The 23,243-nt window shown below is 38.4% G+C and overlaps 1 protein-coding gene across 1 annotated transcript; it reads right to left on the bottom strand.

Annotated features, from left to right (window-relative positions):
* Positions 1–1,979: 1,979 nt before the first annotated feature.
* LOC144629765 (uncharacterized) lies at positions 1,980–22,651 on the bottom strand. The gene is made up of 16 exons (XM_078487975.1): positions 22,591–22,651; positions 21,199–21,276; positions 20,939–21,110; positions 18,024–18,246; positions 15,183–15,444; positions 13,829–14,074; positions 12,977–13,343; positions 12,498–12,731; positions 11,848–12,044; positions 11,178–11,300; positions 5,652–5,694; positions 4,793–4,963; positions 4,026–4,212; positions 3,554–3,627; positions 3,134–3,264; positions 1,980–1,999 (listed from the first exon to the last, which is right to left on the bottom strand). The coding sequence occupies exons 1-16, from the start codon at positions 22,649–22,651 to the stop codon at positions 1,980–1,982; spliced, it is 2,589 nt and encodes an 862-aa protein (XP_078344101.1).
* Positions 22,652–23,243: the final 592 nt, after the last annotated feature.

The raw sequence follows: 23,243 nt of genomic DNA, 5'->3' as shown, positions 1-23,243 counted from the left end.
AAACACGGTGAGGATAAAAGCTAGAAGCTTGTGGGGCCGTGTATTCCCGATCGAAGGAGGGAGGAAAACCGGAGAACCCGGAGAAAAACCCTCGGAGCAAGGACGAGAACCAACAACAAACTCAACCCACATATGACGCCGAGTTCGGGGATCGAACCAGGGGTCACATTGGTGAGAGGCGAGCGCTCTCACTACTGCGCCATTCCTGCTCTCCTAACTTCTCTGACTGCTTTCTCCACTCAGGTATGCTTAATGTACAGGAACCCCAACCCGTTGTTGTTAATGCTAGTGCCCCAACAAGCCGGAGCTTATACAGGTTTCCTTAGCATGAAGCGACCTCCCCCCTAATAACGGCTGCGAAGGAGACTACCTCCCTTGATGGGATGCAAGTCCACCGCAGCGTTACCCCCAAGCACCTGGGTGGAGAGAGACAGCATGAGTAAAGTGTCTTGCCGAAGAACACAACGCAGCGCCCCGGCCAGGGTTCGACCTCGGACCTTTCCATGCGGTGTCAAGTGCACTAACCATTACGCACCACATCTCCAAGTTGATACTTTTTTGTCCGGGTTTGGGGGGGGGGGGGGGGGGATTGGAAACCATTATCACAGCCCAAATTTTGTCTAGCGGCGGGATAGAAACGAGGTCTGGGACCGAATAGCAATGTTCTCACAACTTACATCGCGATTAATTCACGATCTAGTCGGCGGGTTTTGGACGATGATGCAGCAGGCCATCTTTACCTGCGGAATGGAAGCTATGGCAACCACGGCAACGTTGCTGTGGATTCAGTGATTGTAAAGGAGTGACAACAGTTTTCTCGGGTAGTGAGGCTTCCCAGGGATTTCAGGGAACAGGAAAACATGGCCATTAACCCTTTCAGTGCTAAATTTCTCCAAAAACAGGGTTTTTTAACCGTTAAACTGAATTTTGGGTGCTACGGTCCTGAATTTCCCTTAACTTTGCTCAAAAAGCACTTTTCCACAATGCAGCAAGATTTTGATGAAGATTCCATGGAGAGATTTACAAAATTGTACTTTGGCGCATGCGCATAAGCCAAAATTGGGACATTTTTGTTTTCTTGCTCCTTTTCTTTTTGTTTTTCTTGGCTTTGTTATTTCCAATCCTTTCTACTGTATCCGTCCTTCCTTTAGACCAAAAAAGTTTTTATTTTTAAAAACATTGGTAAACCCTGAAAAGAGGACGGGACCTCGATCTATTACAGGTGTTTAAGCACCGATTTTGCAACAAAAAAGTGATTGACTTTTTCTCGATTAGCTCTGTCAGGATGCGCCGATACGCAAAGTGAATAGTTCTGTGAAAAGGCCAAACCTAGCTCTATCAGATGCTCATCACCAAAATCCGCTGACTTTCAAATTGATGACGTCACAAGTGGTTCATTGACTGTTCCTCCAAATGTCGACAAAAGTCGACTTTGGCAGTGAACGAGTTAATGAGATCATGGGCACAAAAGGGAAATAAAACTGGGAACTCGGAAACGAGCATATTTTAGGGAACAAGAAACACCTAAATCGAAGAAATACTTCTAGGAAATCCAGGAACACTAGGAAAACTTTGTTGGGAACATGGACCCCCCTCAGTGGGAGGCTTAATCTAGTGATAGTTCTAGAAATGGTTACAATTTTATAGAGGACCGCAAGCCACTGCACACAATCAGTTAGTTTTTTCAAGAATGCTTTTATTACTTTTAGCGCTGCTGTAACATAGATGTTTGCGGGACTATCGGGAAAGGAGCATGATATCATCTCCTTCTTAACAAGCAGTATAAACTGATTTCATCCTTATCGTCTTCCGCAACTGTATTGGGTCTTAACTAGCTATAGCTGCTATTTCTGTTTTTTTTTTTGTTTGTTTGTTTTGTTTACTTTTTGAAGCATGCTACTATACTTAAAAAAGATTTAACACTGTCGTCTTCATATTGTCGAATGTCAGTCACCCGGCAGATACTGGTTCTTCTGGTGTTAGTCTTGGCCGCCAACATCTAAAATAACAGGAAAGACCATCTGTTAATGTAAATAACAGTTGTATATGTGTTCTAACTTGTAACCCTGTTATTTATCCAGGGCACTTTTAATAGGAAGATTACCTTCTAGAACCGTGTCTGAGTAATTCCCTAGTTAAACTGTAACCACGCAAGTCTTCAACTGCGATCAGGCATTCGTTTTACGCCTATCTACCTAAATAGCAAAATAGGAGTATCGTGGATGAGGACATTCAGCCGGTGGGTCAACTGGTCGATACTTGGGTTGTAAATTTTCCAAGGGAATAATTTGCCGCTTTTAGGTGATAAATATGTCACTCCAAGGAAATACGAACACGTGACCATTTGCGGCTTGATGGCGAGTGTTTGCCAGAAGTGCTGTCAGCAAATAGCATTACGCGCCTGATCGATGGAAAAGACTTACTGGCTATTTTAACGACTGGCTGGTGTCGGCAAAAGCTTAATTAATTTTTGTCGTTATTTAAGCGCTTGACTCCGGAGTATAACCTCAAGCCACTCAAGATATACAAAACACAAGATATCTTAAAACGTTACATTCTTTCTATTAAAGCAAATGTATATCTCACACTTGAACCCACACATTGCGAAATGTCAGTCGTATACCGCAGAGCTTAATATACCCCGGGCCTATTTGACGCCGTAACTTATTACATAAAAAAATGAAACACCTTTATTTTTCACGGTATCATTTGAAGCAAGAAGCCATGAAGATTGCAATAAAATTGGGACTCGGCCGTCTTTGAAAGTATCAGCAACTTTTCGACAACTTTTTAGTTCGATTTTAACATTGAACTTTTAAGGACGTTTTAACACCCTGCGGCTAGGATTAGAGGGTGTTCCACTTAGGAACATACTTAAACTTGTTTCTTACGACGGTCCTGAGGTTGTAAAGTGAAGTGAAGTCTTTAATTGAAAAGGTTAGCACGCAATATGTTTGATCTGATTGATAAAGGTGCAAGCAAGCTGATCAGTGACTTAACTTTTCAAGAGTGTATTGGGCAGGCGTTGTTAAAAGTGTTGCGAATGAAGGGACAGCGAGACGCAAACATTTAAAACAACTGGTTGCCCGTCAGGGTTAAGCTACCTAAATCCAAGAGACAGATTCTCACAAACCTGGAAGTGTTCCCGTCAAAACGAAAAACCCTGATGGCCGCTCAAGGCCCTGGGCTACAGTCTCAACATCTTTACCAGTCTCTTTATCGACTGAGTGAATCCCGCCTGTTTTCCAGTCACTCCAGAACAACCTGAAACGAACAAATGACGTCATCAACGAAACAGAGATCTAAATAATTACACTGAAAAAAATTCAATCATCTTATTAGGCAACTAGGCCGTAGGTCGAGTGCTCATGAGTTGGCCAAAATAAGATATTCCGCAAGACGGAGAAAAAAAATTGTTCTATTGGTTAACAAATTGTCGACAAAATATATTTTACTGATAAAAATGCCGTAGTATAATGCACTGACTGACTGACTGACTGACTATTTGAATGATTTATTGCTTTGTGATTTTCTAACTTATTATAGCCTTTACCTGTTCTCAAGAATGGCGAGGGCGAAAGGACGATGAACTTGGGGAGAACTGAGCAGGACGCGACGTCCCTGACCCTGCAGCAAAACATACACCCATCTAAGAAAAATATCCGAGAACAAATTTATAAAGTGGCAAGTACAAAATACACTAGACATTTGTTTTACTGACTAAAAGCTTGACCCTGCCGGATTTGTAAATAGAACGCTAGAATTGCCTAGAAATGCCAGTTTTAAAATACAGTCAACTCTCTCTAAAACGGACACCGTCGGGACCGGCTCCAACTGTCCGTCTTAGAGAGGTGTCCGTCTAATAGGGAGTTTAGTTACAGTAAAATGACTGAAAAACGACAGGGACTGAACCAACACCAGGTGTCCGTCTTAAAGAGGTGTCCGTCTTAGAGAGATGTCCGTTAAGAGAGAGATGACTGTAGTGAAAAATGTAATTAAAAGCATTCAAAGTACTGTAGTTTTACCAACAAATTGGAGGTTTCTATTTTGTTAAGACCAGCGTCGGCCCAAAAGAGTTTTTGAGAAGCTTCGTCGATAACTAAACCATTTGGCCATTTCAAATCTCCTTGGACGACAACGCTTTTGCTTCCACCATCTAAATAAGAGCGTTCAATCTTAGGTGTGGCTCCCCAGTCGGTCCAATAAATGAACCTGATGGAAAGACAGCAGCGAAGTCAACATTGCTCGAAGTCAATTAAATTGTCAGTTGAAATCAACAAATGTTATAAATATGCCAATTTCGTAATTCATTATGATACAAATAAATTAAAATCAAATCATTTTGCCTTATATAACAGTCGGGGGAATTAGTGCCGGTTTTGGTAAATCTTCGTTGAAGCACTCGAAGAATTTCCGAATTGTTTCATCCAATCAAAAACTAGCGCGAGCGCTCACGAGTACTCGGAAAGCAGTCGCACGTGCAAATACGTCATGTTGCTTAGCAACTTCTGGGACGAAAACCGCGGGCTCAGTAACTTCTCGGAGACGCGAAGTCGCTATCAACTGGCACTTGTTCCCCCCGACGGATTATATTATCGTCCAAATTTAAAGTACATGTACTGATATTTCTAGATGGGATAAAGGATAGTAGTTTTCAGGTGTTCAATGCACGAAGAAGCAAGTCAACATAAAGACTTTTACATATAAACCAATTCAACAACTGAATTTGAAACAAGGAATTCTCCATAATGCATGGTCTTAAGTTTCTAGAAGAGACACCTTGGTTACAAACCTTCCAGCTTTATAAAGGACGACAGCTCTTGGTTTATCTAAACCTCCTAATATACGTTTCCGATTCGTTCCGTCTAAGTTTGCTCGCTCTATCCTCTGATAAGTTACATCGGTCCAGTACAGAAAACCACCTTCAACGTCCACTGTCAAGCCATCCACGACTCCAACATTCCTGCATTGACATTGAACTAACATTAATCTCTTGTATTGACATTAGACTAATATTACCGTAATGATTCGATTTAGCGCCCGGGGCGCTTATTTACGTTTGGCACCTTAAGGGAGGGTGCTTAATCGAGACAGGGCGCTTATTCGGGACAGGGCGCTTATTTATTTTTTTTTGCGAAACAACCAAATGTTTAAAACAAATCTTTAATATATTTTAAAATAACTAGCAATAACATAAACTGTAACAGCAAAAAATTGTTGAAAGTTCAGTTACTTTTACAAGAATTGTTCATTTTAGCAGTAAATATATACATGTACTGTACGGTGAATGTTCATGAGTTTATCTTTTCCACTTTAACAACTTCAGTAGGGTCAATTAGCCACAATAGGAGCGCTTTTAAGAATAGGGTTGCGTATAAGAATGGGGGCGCTTATTGGAATAGGGGCGCTTATTAACAAAAGCACATTCGAAGGGGGGCGCTTATTCGGAAGGGGGCGCTTATTGGAAGGAGGGCGCTTAATCGAATCATTACGGTAATCTCTTGTATTGCCATTAGACTAACATTAATTTCTTGTAGATTAGACTAACATTAATCTCTTCATTTGACATTAGACTAACGTTTATCTCTTGTATTGGCATTAGACTAACATTAATCTCTTCAGCTGACATTCAGCTAATGTAAATCCCCCACATTTGTAGCCAATTATTGCCTCCGATGTTTCTCAGTTTGTTTCCTACAAGGTAGTCAAATACACAGTTATGGCACAAGAATAGGCATGTGTTATCGACCACATCACTGGCGTACCAATCTTAAGCAGTTTACAATACTTAACCAAGGTCCTAAAATTTTGGAATTCTCACCCAATATCGATCACTGGTTCGAGTAACGTTTCTACTTTTTAGAAAAAAATGATTGAATTTTTAATGTAATGAGTGTGAATTGACCTAGCCACACACCCACAACTAAATTACTAACATATTGATAACCGAGGTGTGTACTGTCGTGAATTGTAATAACGTCGTGAATTGTAATACCTGTCGTAAATTGTAATAACAGTTGTCGTGAATTGTAATAGCCGTCGTAAATTGTAATCACAGTTGTCGTAAATTGTAATAACGCACCTATCGCAAATTGTAATAACATACTGCCGTAATTTGTAATACTCTGAGCTGTCGTAAATTGTAATAGCACATTGTCGTGTTTTGTAATAATTCTATAAAATGCAGGTCCGTAACCAGAACTTTGCCATAGACGAGGCAAGATCTTACTAGTGGGTTTAGGGGCATGCCCTCCAGAAAATTTGAAATCTAGAAGCTATGAATCTCTTTTAGCGACATTTTTCATGAGGTATTCCTTGAGAAAACTCAATTTTGTTCAACTGGCGATTTTTTATCCCAACAGAAAATATTTTGTTTTTAACTTTGGGTAAAAATTTAGACGAGGCAAGTGCCTTTTCGCCCCATCCTCGATCGGAGAGCCTGTTCACAGGCTAAACATTATTAATCTTCTTACCGGAACAAATTTGCAGCAAAGCACATAAAGGGAAACGTGAGTTTTCATTGTGATTTCTCTAGTCGGTCCCTAACAAGTCATTGGTCTTTATTTTTTTAAGGTGGATAATGGGTCTTATTTCAACTTTTTTATCTTCATTTGGTTTCTTTCACTCTTTAAAGGGACTGTGTCACGGCTGAGTTAAGTTTATTTTTAAAGTTTTGCCAAATACTTGCTATGAAACTTTTACGTTTGCAAAGCAATTACTCCTATGCATTCAAATGACAAAACCGTAGCTTCATTGCAACCAAATTTGTCTCCCGGGCGTTATAATTTAAAGTTAAAAGCAAAATGAGACTAACTTTGAAAACTGTTTAGCCCAACAATATTTCAAAAACCCATATTGCAATCCGATTCAATCTTTATCACTTTTGGCCATCCGTACCTTCTTTTGTATCTGCTGTGTTATTGAAATGTTCCTTCAATGTTTTAGGGGGCCATTATTATATTTCCCCGAATTTGATGGTCATTCCCGATGCGAAATTCTGGTTTAATCATAATAGAGTGATTTCACTAAACCCGTGAAATAGTTATTACACTTTCTGATACTATTAGACACTTATTCCATTGTTTTCTTTTGTTTATTATTGACCATTAGGCACTGACTGGTAGATAGTGTTTCACGGGTTAAATGAAATCACTCTAATGCGCATTTTTAAAAATAAAAAAATAAAAAAATGCCGGAACCTCTAACTGACTCCCTTCGCTGTGAAATGCTTGCAATTAATAGATTAACAGATTTCCAGAGTTAAATGGCAAAATAAAATATGATAATACTGGTTATTACAAAACACGGCAATGTGCTATTACAATTTACGACAGCTCAGGGTATTACAAATTACGACAGCATGTTATTACAATTTGCGATAGGTGCATTATTACAATTTACGACAACTGTTATTACAATTTACGACAGCTATTACAAATCACGACAACTGTTATTACAATTTACGACAGGTATTACAATTCACGACGTTTATTACAATTCACGACAGTACAGAGGTGGCCTCCCCTATAAGCCTGGTGGTTTCTTGGAGGTCTGCTGGCCCTACCATAATGTTAATGCTCTAATTTTAAATTCTTAAGTGGCTGATGAAATGATGATGATGATGTTGATGATGGTGACGATGATGAAACTAGAACGAATGTTTTGTATCTTGTCGGAAAACATGGGGGACTGTTTATGATCTTAAATTCTTGCTGTGTATGTGAAATGAATGAATGAAATACTTTATTAAAGTGTCTGAAGTATTTAGCTTAAAAAACTAATTGTGGACACTATTTACATTATTATATATTTAAGCTATTTAAAGTTAAAATATTTACACTTAAATTCTAAGAATAAATAAATAAATGAATAAATAAATAAATTACAATAGAATATAAAATTTAATTATAAAAGTAGGTGAAAGATAAAAATAGCAGTTAAGAGTTAAAAATTAAAAATTTAAAAATGTATATCGGCTAGCTGCATATGTCACATTTACACTCAGTTTGTATAAGACGTGTGAGGTCTTTTCTCCCAATACTGTTTTTAAAACTCGTGACATTAGGTTTTTCTCTATCACTGTGGTCTAGTTTGTTCCATAGATAAGGCCCGAAATATCGTAAAGAATGTTTTCCATAATGTACAGTGCGAAAACATGGAATATTAAAATCAGCGTTCCTCAGATTATATCGTTTCGGGGCTGTATTAAATATTTCTGTTATATAAGTGGGCACAAGTTGGAAAGGCTAAGCATGCATAACCCTCCTTTACATTAGTCACTAAACCAAAATCTTTTAACTTGCCGGATCAGTGTCTCTACTCCTTTACTTCGTGACAAGCACTTTATTTTTCCGGTCCCGACATCACTCCAGTACAAGCGCTTATCTGTAGGGTTATAATCCAGCGCAACTAGCGACCTGGAATGGTGTATCTGCAGCTTTTTAAAGGTGGCTCTATTTCGTTCTGTGTCTACAAAAAATTTCCAGATTGACGAGGTGGTAGCGACCAATACAGAATAACTTTGCAGAGGAGCTGTTAAACAGAAAGAAGAGAATTGTTACGTTTTAGCTTGCCGCCTTTGACAATTTCCTCTTTAACAAGTTATATAAAACAAGGAAAATCAGAACGTAACATAGATTGTTACGATTTCATTTCTGTTTTTACTGTGCAGTTTTTAAAGGAAACCTCCACTCTTACGACAAGTTGACGTTGAATTGTTTGAAATAATGTCTAAATTCCAAACTTTACATGACAAGGGAGAAATAACATTTAATAGCAACAAAAAGTTGACAAGATGATCGCTTTTAAATTTCCCGCGCGCCGCCATTTTGGATTTTATGACGTGTAATGGTTGCCGCTGTTATTAGAAAGCAGAGAATCTATTGTGTGAAACAATGGGGCAACCATTAAACGTCATAAAATCCAAAATGGCGGGGCGCGGGAAATTTAAAGCCGATAATCTTTTCCACTTTTTGTTACTATTAAATGTTATTTTCCCTTAATGTCCTGTAAAATTTGGAATTTAGGCATTATTTAAAACAATTCAGCGCCAACTTTGTCGTAAGAGTGGAGGTTCCCTTTAACGAGTCGCTGCAACAGGACGCCTTATAATTATGTGACATAGTGCATTTTTGTGAAAATCTTTGTCGTTGCGATCATTCGCACGAATTCAAACTGGTTTGAGCTAAGTCCCGCGAAGTATGCCCGTTCCATTTTCGCGAAATTAAGTTCCCGCGAAAATATGTAACAATAAGGTATATGAATACAAAACAATACCTGATTACCCCTCTGGGCTATGCTAGTACATCGCAAGTTATTGTCAGCTGGTATTCATGTGTTTTCACCAGTTTATAATTCAACTTATTGTACCTTCAGAGATGTTCCTTGTTAATACGACTAACAATATCTCTGATTGGGCAATATAAAATGGAAAAATTGTCAGGGTTCTATTTTCGAGGATTTGTCGTGTTTGGGGAGCACGGGATGGCGCAGTGGTGAGAGCGCTCGCCTCCCACCAATGTGGCCCGGGTTCGATTCCGGCCCGGTACCATATGTGGGTTGAGTTTGTTGTTGGTTCTCGTCCTTGCTCGGAGGGTTTTTTTCCGGGTTCTCAGGTTTTCCTCCCTCCACAAAAACCAACACTCCAAATTCCAATTCGACCTTGATGCACGTACACGTCTTAACGAGCTCCCGAGCTCTTCTGTGTCACGTGGGTAAATAAATTACATTACATTTTTACAACAAAATCAGAAAAAGAGTGCATTGTATCTTACCTGGACAGCACTTCCCATACGGATATTCGTTTGAAGTATGACAGTACAAGTTGCTAGGACAGCGATTCATTGTACAGAAAGCGTGACCTTCCACAGGAGTCCTTCCATGGCATGGAGGGACTGGGGAGGAGGGAAAGATTCATGTTAGCAAATGTTTGTAAAGCTACCACCTTACTTTAAATGCGTACGGACATTTTCTGCGCTTATTTAACGAAACCACAGTGGAAACTCACTGGTTAAGGTCGTTAAGTCGAAGTTGCAAGACGGAGTTCATTGCTTGTTTGCATGACCCAGAGTCTGACATTTTACTTAGCTTCAAATCAAATTGGTTTCTAATGTGCCTTCAAAGCCATTCTCTATTTTCCAATTGCCCATAATACACTTTGTTTGCCCCCCAAATTTTGCATAAACTATTGTTTTCAAATTCTCTTGGGAGGAGGCATTATGTGCAATTGGAAAATAGAAAATACATTAATTACAATTTATGAGACATTTTAATGTGGAGTTTTGCCGTAAATCCTTTTAGATTATTTTCGCGAGCCCGCAGGGCGAGACCAAATACAAATAACGGATACAAATGCACAGTGACACTTACTTCTAATTAATGCGTAGTAAGAGAGTCACGACATTCACTATTCAAAGTTTTTCTTAAGATGCTGACTTTCCATCGCTTTTCAATCTTTTTTGCGGTCAAAAGTAATAAGAAAAGTGAATCGTGATATATTTGTACCTGTGATACCGTATTTATTCGATTAAGCGCCCTGGGCGCTTATTAAATTTTTGGACCTTGAGGGTGGGCGCTTATTCGAGGTGGGCGCTTATTCGAGGCTGGGCGCTTATTAAATTTTCACCATTTTTAGCAAGTAGTACGTTTAGTTTTCAAGAAAACAATGTGTAATAACTAAACGTGAAGGTGTACGAAAGCTGAATATTAAATGTTGATTGAAAGTTTCAGTAAAAAACTAAAAAAAACTCGGTCTTCGCAATAGTCTCTTAGTCAATTTTAATCTCAACTACAACAATAATCAAATTTCCTCTTGTGCTCTCATTTCAGGGGGGTGGAGGTGGGCGCTTATTCGAGGCTGGGCGCTTATTAACTTTTCTAACCTACAGAGCGGGCGCTTATTCGAGGTGGGCGCTTATTCGAGGTTGGGCGCTTAATCGAATAAATACGGTATGCTTTTTTATGAGAATAACAATTATTCTGTTGCAATTAGTTCCAGGTCCTACATTTTTTTTACGTAGAATGACTGGACTGTTATTGAATAAAGTGTTTCCGGTGTGGCCGGAACGTAGAGTTCCATTGCATGTCAGGACCCTATATCAAGACTATTGCTCTGCCGTTAACTCTTTTCTGGCTAGAAGTCGCTCAACGTTTTCATAGCGTTGAATTTTCTAACTTACCGTTCTCACAGGTTTTCCCGTCTCCCTTAAGCTGCATGTTGACTGGACACGAGCACTGTACTTTCCAATTACCTAATGGTGTGCACTCATGACTACAACCACCTCTGTTAGTTGCGCATGAATCTGAGAATAATACGGCAAATAGACAATCAACAAAACGGTGTCTTCTAGTATTGATGTAAAATGCCAATTTGGAAGGATTTTAAAGATTTTTCGCCAACACACGACCATACATTTCCCAAATATTAATTAAAAGCCTGTTAAAGATGGCCGAAAGATTGAATATTCGATGATAATTTGACTTATCCTGGGAACAGGCTCTGGCCTGAAGGGCTGTAAAGGAACTAGCTGCGAGTAACGAGGGCAGATGCGGGATGCGGGTGGTGACAGCCCTATTCTCCCCCCACCTTCTTTCACATCCCTCCCCACTTTTCCCGTTCTCCTCTACTTGATCAGAGAACTTATTCGCAGAGAACGTATTCGCAACTTATTTGACTATTAAGGCATACAAATTTAATCAATTCGGCAACACAATTACGGCCAGCACCTGATAACCATATACCTATGTTATCATCATATGTAAATTTTTGTCATTTTGTGCATTCAACAATTAATCTCGTATAAGGAATATGTAACTTTTATTTTTATCATTGTAACATTAATAAATCACCTCCAGTTCTTGAGACGCACGTATCTTGCACTTTGCATTCCTGAAGTGAGGTACATGGCGGTCGACTACAAAGAGGTTGCATTGCCGTGGTAATGTGGCGTGACCACACTACGCCGTCTTCCTGCCACGTGACAAAGGCTTGTTTGAGCTTACTGTTGTAAACTGCTAAGGGATTCTTCTGCTCTTTGTAAGTATTTCTCAATCGACCTTAAAATTAATGAGTTCAAATTAGAACTAAGTGAAAATTCCAGGGTTACCCCTAAATTTTAGTTATTATTCACTTATTTAAACCTTTCATTATCAAGTCGTGTGACCAACATAAAACTTTTCCTCGCCATATCAATACAGTAATTAGAAGAAAAGGATACAAAAATTAGTAAAATTATTACATTTTTCTACCAAAAGGTAATTGCTTTGATCTTTTAACAAATTCTCCTAACTAATATTATATAAAATGTATGGAAATAAGTAAGGAGAATTTGTTTGTCGATATTTTGGCTTTACGTTAATTTTGAAAATTTGCTGGTACATCAAGAGTTACAAAGATAAAAAACTATATAATGAATTCCCTTATTCTCGCCACCTATCTTGTTGATATAGTATCAAACGTCTATGGAGAAAAAAGATGTTGATCTTTGTTGAGCTTAGACTGACCTCGAAGGAGTTCTCCTCCAATAAACGAAGATCCTGAAACTTGTTCCTGCCACACAAGGAAATGGTTGCCATTATCTGGAACATAAACTGCCGCAGGCCTTTTCGCTTGTTTTGTTGCCAAGCAACTGTACTGTTTAACGTCCCGGATGAAATCTTTACCGTTCACTAAGACAGATGCTGTTGTTATGAAGGGCTTTACGCCGTCTCTATCTTCCCAAAATAACATCAATCTGAAATTTAAAAGAAACACGATTCAACTTTTTAAAGACATGTTTCGGCATGACTTTTGCATGCCATTTTCAGTAATAATAATGATAATAATAATAATAATAATAATGATGATGATGATGATGATGATGATGATGATATTTTACCAGGGTGACCTTGTTAGCATAAAATGCTTTTTATCAAGAAGGGCCCTGAAAAAAAAAAAAAAAGATAGTAGATTAAATAACTTGCATCCGAGATAACTTACCTATCTGTGTGTTCGTTGTAGTACCCACTAGTCTTAGCAAGCGTGTTATTGGTGTAGCCAACAAAGCTCATTGCCGTTTTAGTGGTCCCAGTGTTGGATGGTTGTGCACCATTACTATCCAGTTTGGTGAGAAATATCATTTGGAAACCTGTCTTCAAATCAGCGTGTTCTATTCCACCACTTTCCACTGTACATGTGAAATAGAATTCGTTTCTCTTCGAATCCAAAAAGATCTTTGGTTCATAAGCGCTTTTTTTGAAGCTAAAGAGTACTTCTCCCCTTTGAACGTTGCCCCTGTAGTCAAGGAATGCATCCACTACTTGCTTTGACGCGCCCCTTTTCATGATTGCCGCGGCCGCATAACCACCTTGAAATAATAACAATGACAATTACAATTGAGGAGGCTCAAAAGGGTTTCTAGCACTTTCAAGCTCGTGTACTTAAAATGGGTCAGTACTACAAATCTTTATCAGTTGCTGCTACAATAAAATTATCAAACAAATGCCTAATCATTGGTATCAAAGTTAATTACAAACACCCTAAATTTTAGCTTCAGAGTGCCTGTAATTCACTTTTTTATGAAAATTATCAGCATAATTAAGATGCAACTCTTTTTCAGTTTCCTGGGAGCGTTTCCAGAGCCACCTTATATGTTTGAAAAATTAAGGTGGCTCTGAAACCGCTCCAAAGCAGATAATACAAGGCGAAAACATTTTCATGAAGCAAAAGAAAAACATTAACGATTAGGTTTGACTCCTTTTGATTCAATATGTGATGAATAAGTGGTACATTAATATAGATTCCGTAGCAAACATCTTTGTTATTTCTTACTTTGACACTTCCTAGGCTTACCTGTGACCCTATTAAACATCAATACAGGGTTCACAGCGTCAATATATTGAGAAGAACCACCAGGTCCAACGGCATTCAGTACAACGGCAGGACCAGTCACTCTTTCTGTTTTCGAGCTCATTACTCGCTGACCAAGAATTATATATTTGTTTTTGAAGTAGTGCATGACACCGCTACGAAACTGGAAAAGGATCATGTATTCATCGTGCTTGCTGTTATAAGCAACAGAAGGCCAGCCTTGGTTTCCTGAGAAGCAAACAAACGAAAAACAAAATGTCGTCCATCAGAGATTATGTAGTAGTTTGGTTTACTTGCAGTTTATCATGATTGATGATAACATCAAAATTGTTACCCGCAGTTCAGTTATAGTTTATGGTCGCGGAACGTTTTGGGCAAAAAGAACTGTTCATAGTAAGACTAGGAAAAGCAATTAGAATTTTTGTCAGGTTTCGCAGCTAGTAGCAGGAGAACCAACGCAATTGCGTTGGTAAAAATATTAAATATAATTTATTAAATGTTCCATGTTTGTGTAAGAGGCTATACATCCTAATAAGTAAGTCAATATTAAAGATACGATTTTAAATATTACTACTTTCGCAATTCAATTTTAAAAATGAAAAGAAACAAATGTTTCGGTTATTAAAAAAGTCTGGTTACAGGTCTGATTGTCTGGGCCAGGGGGGAAGAAAGTCTGCACTTTTCTTTGACGGCATAGCAGTGCCTGGAAACGGTGCAAGTGTGTGACAATCAAGCCGTTGCTAAGAAAGACGTCGCCCAAAGTTTTTGTTCTCTCAGAAAAAATTAAATATTAATGACTGCATGCGTGTGAAATAGTGGCGAATAGTGGCGGTTTTTGCGTTTGATGCTTCACGACGCTGAGATGTTTTTTGCATTTTCAGCCAGATTTTTCACCTTATGTTTCACGTCACTGAGAATGTTTTGGCGGCGTGGAATAACAAGCGAAAAAAATTGTCATGTTTGACATTTAACAACCAAAAAATGGTAAATCATTTCAGAATCATTGGAGTTATTTTAATTTGTATAATTCGCAAGCATTACTTTTGCCAGAATGGTCACCGTATCGGCAAACTTCAAAGGAGCAAACAAAATGCAAATAGCTATTATGTTTTGTGCACGGTCAAGACCAAAACATGCGAACTAAACACTGAACTTTTTCAAGCTATTCACTACGTCCTTAGCAACCATTCGATAGCAACCATTTGATAGCTACTGCGCACACTCGGTTGCCCGGCACCACTATGCCGCATTTTTGAGTCGTGTAACAAAGGAAGTTTCTTCCCCCTTCCTGGTTTGGGAAAAATATGACAATCTTTATGACGGAAGTTCATTGTACCTGCAGCTTTGTCCCTGCCTATATTAGCAGTGACATCCAGTATTTTGTTATCCACCGTGCTACCGGAGGTATCAGCCCTGAGAGCGTACAGCTTTTCTGGAAGACCATCATTGTTCACATCCAAGTCAAACACGACAAGATACTCGTTTCGTTTCGAATTCCACGCCATGCTGTGATGTAGAACCTTTCCTTTACGACTAAGGTATTCTGGAATAAGATTGACCAGGCGACCTGTCGCTCCAACTGCTCCCACAAACGCTACCTACAAAAAATTAAAAAAAATAACAATCATTAAACGACATTCGCGCAAAAATCTTCCAACATTGCAATTTTTCTTAAACTTTCACCACAGGGAGACCACAACAGTAAAAAAATTAAATAAATAAAAGAATATTATTCCCGTGGTTTCGTTCGTTTTCTGCGTTGTTTTTCTGTGTTGTTTTTCTAGTCGATTTTCTGTCGATTTTCTGTGTTGTTTTTCTGTCGATTTTCTGTGTTGTTTTTCTAGTCGTTTTTCTGCGTTGTTTTTCTAGTCGATAGACACGACAGCACTGTTGTCGTATGCTGAGCTGTCTTGTGCGCGAGCGGATTTCAGATATGCAAATTTTCTCTTTTCTTAATAATAATTGACTTGTCAATTATTATTAAGAAAAGAGGAAATTTGCGTATCTGAAATCCGCTCGCGCACAAGACAGCTCAGCATACGACAACAGTGCTGTCGTGTCTATCGACTACGCATAAAGAAAAACAACACAGAAAACGAACGAAACCACGTGAATAATATTCTTTTATTTATTTATTTAATTTTTTTTTACTGTTGTGGTCTCCCTGTGCTTTCACTACTGCTAGTTTACAAGTTACTTATGTCAGAAATGTAAAAAAAATTGGGGGTCACTGAATTCGTTTTCGAGATATACATGTGTCTGAAAGACGGCGCTTATTTGGATAAATTTGATTTCGTCACTCGATATGACCTCTGCGGCTTCTGGTAACAAAATATGTTAAATGAATTGATGCAGGCCAACTTCCTTTGTCCCAATGTATTTGAGTGGGTCTACTGAACAAAGTCTCTTATAACAGTAACTTTGTCTTAAACAACTGGATTTGCAAATGTTCAAAACAGCAAAATGCTGCAAAATGTCAATGAAATGTGACTGATTCGATCGCGCGCGGGAGGGGAAATGAAAAAATAAATCGGTAGAGATTTATCCCAAAAGAGTATTTATCCCGAAAAAATGGGGGGTGACTGACCGTTTAAGAGAGCAAACTGCAAGCGAAGTTAACACAACGGCTACCCTCCCTATATGTGTTTGGAAAGATTTCTCAGCGTGCGAGCTCATGCATGACGTGGAGTGACGTTACAACATGAATAGCCGATTCCCTCTATAGCGCGCGCCTGCAGGGAATCACTGTAGTTGTATTCATCAAACCATGCGCGAGACTCAGCAGCGTGCGTCGTTGCTGAGTCTCGCGCATGGTTTGATGAATACAACTACCGTGATTTAACCGTGATTCCCTGCAGGCGTGCGCTATAGAGGGAATCGGGTACTACGTGCGCAGTAAAGGGGAATATCATGGGCATTTTCACCATTTCTGCTCAAACTGTGCTATAAAACCTATTTTTGCCTGGTTAGACTACTAATTAGACAAGCTACAACAGCAGGAGAGTCAACTAAATTCTTGAGGAACAGATTATGATCGTTTCTAGAGCAATTTCAAAAAAGCATACGAGAACTTGAGCAAAAGCTAGCCCAAGGTATTTTAAGCTGTAATTTATTTTGACCCATTCCATCTTTGTCCAGGCCGCACTTAACTACACTTTTTAACTACATTCTTGAGGAACAGATTATGATCGTTTCTAGAGCAATTTCAAAAAAGCATACGAGAACTTGAGCAAAAGCGCTAGCTAGCCCAAGGTATTTTTAAACTGTAATTTATTTGGAAAAAAGTAAGTATACTGGGTGGTAATGTATAACTAAACTGAAGTAATAGTTGCTGTTCACACAGAAAAGTTTCTTACTTTTTAAAATAGCACTTCATAGCCATGGCCATCCCAATAAAATGTTTGGTTTCCCATCGCCCGACCGACCCCTTTTTTTTTTCGAAATGTAAAAAAAAATCCAGATTCACCAGTCAAAGAAGCAAGTACTTTAATTTACAAGCACACGATCTCGTTTTATCAACAACAATTGGTACGATGTGATGTCCTTGTCTTTAATTAACATCGATACTAAGTTTTTCAAAGGCTGCTTCGTGCCAAGGGCATTAACGATTGTTCCAACATTCTCAGCGAAATCAACTAATTAAATTAATTAAAATCAGATTAAAGACTTTTTAATCTGAAAGGCCAATCAGTGATCACTCAATCACTGCCGGTATTAACTGGCGATCAGCATTTACATATAAAATACAGCTATTGTTAAAATTGTACCTAAAAAAAATTAGAAGATATATATATATATATAAAAATACTAAACATTTACATTAAAAACTACAACTATTTTGGAGATTATATATGAAATCAAGCATTTAAAAAAGAAGAGCAACAACAACAAACAATCAAAAAATCGAAGCTAATGAAACAAAATCTTTCGGTTCTGCATCTCCTGGCTTCTTAAATGAACCCAGACCCCTTAAAGTGTTCATTCTTTTTTCGGACCGACCGACCGACCCGGGCCACCATCACAAGAGACGGGGCGATGGGAAACGAAACATTTTATTGGGATTGCCCATGGTATTTTCGCTTTAACCGGTTATGATACATGGATTAATTAATTAGAGTACGTATTGTACTTCTTTGTGAATTTATTTTTTTTTCAAAACGGCGCATAAACTATTTACCATCCTAGCTTCCACGTCTTTCTCCTCCTGCCCTTTTCCATTCACTATTGTCACAGCATAGTAAAGTTTCCTATTAACCGGGGGGTACATGTCCTTGAAGCTGTTTAATTCCACGTTCTCCAGAGTTGCGTGTGGTGTCATGCCAGAGACATCGTCAAAATTGGCTGTGCTCCGATAGATGTTAAAACGTGTAAATTGCTTGTTTACCGTGGCTTTGTTTGGACTAAAAAGAAAATAAAAAATATAACAAACCATTTATTCTTGGCATCGAAATTTCCCTTAATAGACTTATTCCAGCATAATCACTAGGCATAAATAGATTGTGCTCGGCAACTTTTGAGCAACTTTTAGCGTTTTGAGCAACTTGTTGTAGTACCAGCAACCAAGGGCAGCTTTTGCCTTCCTTGGCAACTTTTGTGCAACAAGTTGATATAAAACCGATCCAAACCATAAAAGGTCGTTTCATTTTGAAGGATTTTTTATCTTTTGTTATCTTTTTAAATTTTTTTTATTTTTTGTCTATTATTTTAAAAGTTATGTTAAGTTTACGAGTATATTGATTATAAAAAAAGTATTTATATTTTTCATATAACTGGCTTTTTGGCCTCTTTTAATGATTGTAAGAATATTTAATGAAGATGTTTAAATGGCAACAAATACAAAACACGTTTTGACTATTTATCTAAAGCAAAACTAATTTATAGCAAGCAACTTGTCAAAATTTTGGTGGCAACTTTTTAATATTTGAGCAACTTTAGCGCAACTTTTGGGTATATTGTGAAGCAACTTTTCCTGAATTTACTAGCACAATCTATTCATGCCTAATAATCACCAAACAGAAATAGCTTTATTCAAGTTAGTTCTCCAATCTAGTTTTACAAGAAATATGACATACTAATCGCTGATGGAAAAACAATTTTACATTGATGCTACATTGCAACGGAAATAGTATTCGACTGAGAAAATTCTTTGCCGCTCATTGGTCGAGAGTAATTGCCGATGAGAGTGTATAAATGAGAGTGTTTAAATGACTCAACAAACATTCCAACATTATTCCACTGAACCCTTACTCAGGCCTCTGACGTTCATACCCACAATACCAGATTTGCTATTAACTTGAACTTTCATAGGCCAAGAGCAAATAACTATATATTGGACCTCTACTTTAAAAACTGCCTGACACTTACTTTTACAAGCAATATAAACTATACCTTTTGAATACCCAATCTTACTCTTGTGCATAGTTTTTTGTATTCTGTATATAGCTTATTGTCGATTTATTCATCCTTTAACATGTTTATTCTACATTCTTTTGATATTCAAATTGTACTTCTTTTTCTCTATTGTTTCTAGTTGTAATTGATGTGTCTTGTCTTTTTTTAACGTGTCAGTGGCCAACACGATAGCATATGCTTCTTTAGTCACTGAGTACATTTTATTTGGCTCTTATTGTTGTTATATTTTCCTTATTTTAACAACCTCGTTGCCAGGGCTTTTCCCTTGGTGATTCCAAATGGAAAAGCCCTGGGAACGAGGTTGTTATTTTGATTAATGTATTTTCTGTAATTGTTAATAGTGTGAAATAATAAAAATCTGAATCCGTATATGTAGACCATGAAAATGACGTATCCTTTAACGCAACGCAAAACTTGAAACGCAATTTCGCAAAACTTACAAAATTGGCACGACTTCTCCAAAAAACATCTAGCAAGTTTTGAAAAGTCAGCTATAAAATTTTACGACAAATTAGACTTTCAGTAAAAAAAGGTGCAGTCACAACGAAAAAGCCTCCCCGGTCTAAATAGGGTTAAGATGATGTCAGCAGCGAAAGAACTGCCGAAGACTACCGAAGATTGCCGAGGAATATGCGAAGATGTTTCGAATTAATATCGATAAACTTTGGCTCATTGGGCATTGTAACATGGCAAACTCTGGGAGTAGCCTGAATTTCAGACATCCCTCTGTGGTCGCCTACTCCCCAGAAGGGACGTCTGAACACATCTGGTCCTAATGCCATCCGGTGACGTCACTACCCGAAAACCGGGTAGTGATTTTGATTGGTTGATTTAAAAATTATTTGCATAATCATGTGAAATTATGACTGAATTTTACCGCGCGAGGATTGTAATTTGAAAACGTTTGGAAAGAGTTCGAAAGAGTTCACCTTCCCAGAAATGAATTTATTAGTCATTTACCTTGAGTTTATTACTTTATTAGTTTACCTACGGATGAAGAATAGTAATGGAAATCGGTAGGTTTTAAGTTGGCGGCATTCGTCGCTTCGACATGCAGTGTTTTGCCAAATGTATACGTATTCAGTCTTGTTTTGTCAACAAAGCCGCTCGACGCTTATGTCCTGCAGCCTCGATGAGCCAGTGATTTCTGAACTCAGTGCCCACCGTCAAGTAGGATATTTTTGTATCGAATTCCGTTTCTTGATGCCTCTGTAACCGTCTAAATTGATTCATTTAAGTACTCACGAGTGTGTTATATTTGTCCGCTGCGTAACATATTATATTTTGATCGCTAGATAAAGCAAATCAGTTCAGATTAAATCGGTTCCGTAAAAGAATATAGCCTGCAGTCGATTAAAAACTCATTCATTTGTCTCAAGTTTTCAATAGTTTACTATTAAAACAATTTTATACCCTGTAATCCTTAATTGAAGCGATTTTTCTTTCACAATTTCATGGCCTCCACAAAACTTTTCCGCATGAATTAAAACCAAAGTGTAGTGACGTCACCGGACGGCATTAGGGCCAGATTTGTTCAGACGTCTCTTCTGGGGAGTAGGCGACCACAGAGGGATGTCTGAAATTCAGGCTACTCTGGGAGCTGATATCACAAATGTGTGATACCTCTCGCAATACCACTGCAGTTTATATAATAACGTTTGTTATTAAATGATTTGTTACCTGAATGGTAGGTTAAGTTTATTCCACTGCAATAAGATTCCATCACAGTCTCGGGTGGCCGTAAGGGCCTTGATCGTATTCTGTTGGACACTCACTGTTTGACGCTTAACTCGGGTCGCTGTATGACTTGGCATATCACGTTCAAAAAAAGTCACTTCCTTCTCTTCATTGGCTAAGAATAAATGAAAATATTATCAGTGAAAGTAGCTTAAATAGTGGACAAAAAATTTGTCAAAATGAAGAACGGGTAGTCTTCTTACCAAAGTAAAGTGAATTCGACGTGTCATACCCAACCGTACCAAGGTCTCTGTTGATGACATGGGATTCACCATCCAGAGCTGATAAATACAAATAAAAAGAAATTCATATAGGAATGATTCTTGATTTTTGTCTAGTAAAATTAAACATCTCCAAGTTATTCGAAAAAGTACGCAAGGAAACATGTGCCAAGTAAAGCGCGCGCTGCAAACCTCTGGAAGAGGTGTAATTACGTGGCGAGTTTGATCGCCAGCGATTGGTGAATAAAATCACCAAGTGTGTCGCCGGCTTTATTGTGCGCGAGTACGTCCGTCTTCTTTGCGAGTCTATTGCGCGACAAAATCCAATCAAAATAGTCATTTTACGCGAGAGAAATTCTATGTATTCTACAGCCGCTTTCACAGTCAAACCATTAGGCCCCTGTGTTTCAATGCAATATTACCGGAGTACAGTTGAATCTCGATAACTCGAACCTTTTTTGATTCTCTCCAGGTCGTTTTCTTACTAATTTTACCCTCGATAACTCGAACTCCCGATAATTCGAACCTTTTTTTATTTTCCTTGAAGGTTCGAGTTATCGGGATTCAACTGTAATTATACTGTAATTATGGAATCGCCGCCTCTCTTATTGCTACGCCGAAAATTGTTTAAAAAAAAAAAAGAAAAAAGCCGCCTCTATTTCAACGATTTCAGTGCTATGACCTTATTCTGATTTATCCGGATTTCAAGTTTATCCCTACATGGCAAGGTTAAATAGTAAAAACAACATTTGAAGCTTTGTCAGTTTACCCAACATAGTATCTATGAAGCACGTACAGGCATTTCGTTGACCAAGCTGAAGTGTTAGCTGATACAAATTTTTATCCTTATTTGCCCCATTTGCTTCCTGCTTTTTAAAATGGTGACGTGGAAAAGTCATCAAGTTCAGGGAAATACTTAAAATCAGTGACGGCAGAGCTGGAGGGCTTTAGCCCCCCCCCCCCCAGAATTTCCGAAAAAATAAAGATTTGCTGAGAGAAGAGTCTTTTAAGCCCCCCCCCCCCACTTCAAGTCACTAATCGATCAGCCCTCCAATTTGAAAAATGCTCCGCCATCCCTGAAAATGTTGGCTGTTTGCCTTCACGCAATGAACTGGCAATGGAAAATATCTTCGCGAAGATCTTCATTGTTTCCTTCTTCCTGGCAAGTGTAGAAGGTAAAACAATGCACAAAAGAGCGGACAAGAAGAAACTTCTGAAGCTTGGCTTTTTAAATTTTACCACATATTAAGACTATTGCCACAACAAAAAGCACAGAAAAAACTGCCCTGGCTTGTTTTAACTGTTTTCTTTCAGTGAGCAAGGATGCTATGTTGTCTTGCCATTGGCCGAAAAAAAAAACATTAAGGTACTTACCGTTAGTAAAGACGATAAACAGAGAGAAGAAAACAAGAACGAAGCTCTTGCCGCCCTCCATGGCCAGTCTTGCTGTGCACGAAGACACAGTAAACTGATTTCTCTCCCTTAAGGGAAGTCCTTTTATTTCCAGTACGGTTAAAGGTCATGTAATGTTATCGGAGTAATGGAATTGATTTCCCTTCCGTCAAGGAAGTTTGTTTATTTTCAGTACAGTTAGATCAAAGCTTTGCCAGTTCGTCTAACATTGTGTCACTGAAGCACGTACAGGCATTTTGTTCCCAAAGCACTTACACTTACAAATTTATTTAAGGAAGTCATTCATGCGCGCCCGATGCTTGAAGATTGCATTATGGCACTCTATTGTTAGCCGCTGCTCTGAGTGCCACTCTGAAAGTTCAAATTTTGTTATAAACTCCCTTTATTTCAACGATTTCAGTGCTCCATGGAAATTAAAAAGGCCCCTCGCACATAACCTTACGCTGATTTATGCGGATTGAATATACCTTTATCACTGCATGGCACGGTTAATAGTTTAGAAAACATTTGAAGCTTTGCCAGTTTCAACATTGTGTCGCTGAAACACGTACAGGCATTTTGTTGCCCAAGCTAGAGCGTTAGCTGATACAAATATTTATCCTGACCGCGGCCCT

This window comes from Oculina patagonica, chromosome 11 (genome assembly GCF_052425735.1).
Source record: "Oculina patagonica isolate OP01 chromosome 11, crgOcupat, whole genome shotgun sequence".
Taxonomy (NCBI): domain Eukaryota; kingdom Metazoa; phylum Cnidaria; class Anthozoa; order Scleractinia; family Oculinidae; genus Oculina; species Oculina patagonica.
Note: the sequence above shows the minus strand (reverse complement) of the source record. Positions and strands in the feature narration are given on the sequence as shown.

Coding starts and splice junctions, on each gene's coding strand:
- LOC144629765 (XM_078487975.1), bottom strand. CDS start 22,651: ATGGAGGGCGGCAAGAGCTTCGTTCTTGTTTTCTTCTCTCTGTTTATC. Junction 5,695..11,177: donor CGGGAAAACCTGTGAGAACG/GTAAGTTAGAAA, acceptor ACTACCTTGTAG/GAAACAAACTGAGAAACATC. Junction 3,628..4,025: donor TAGAAACCTCCAATTTGTTG/GTAAAACTACAG, acceptor GTTTTGCTGCAG/GGTCAGGGACGTCGCGTCCT.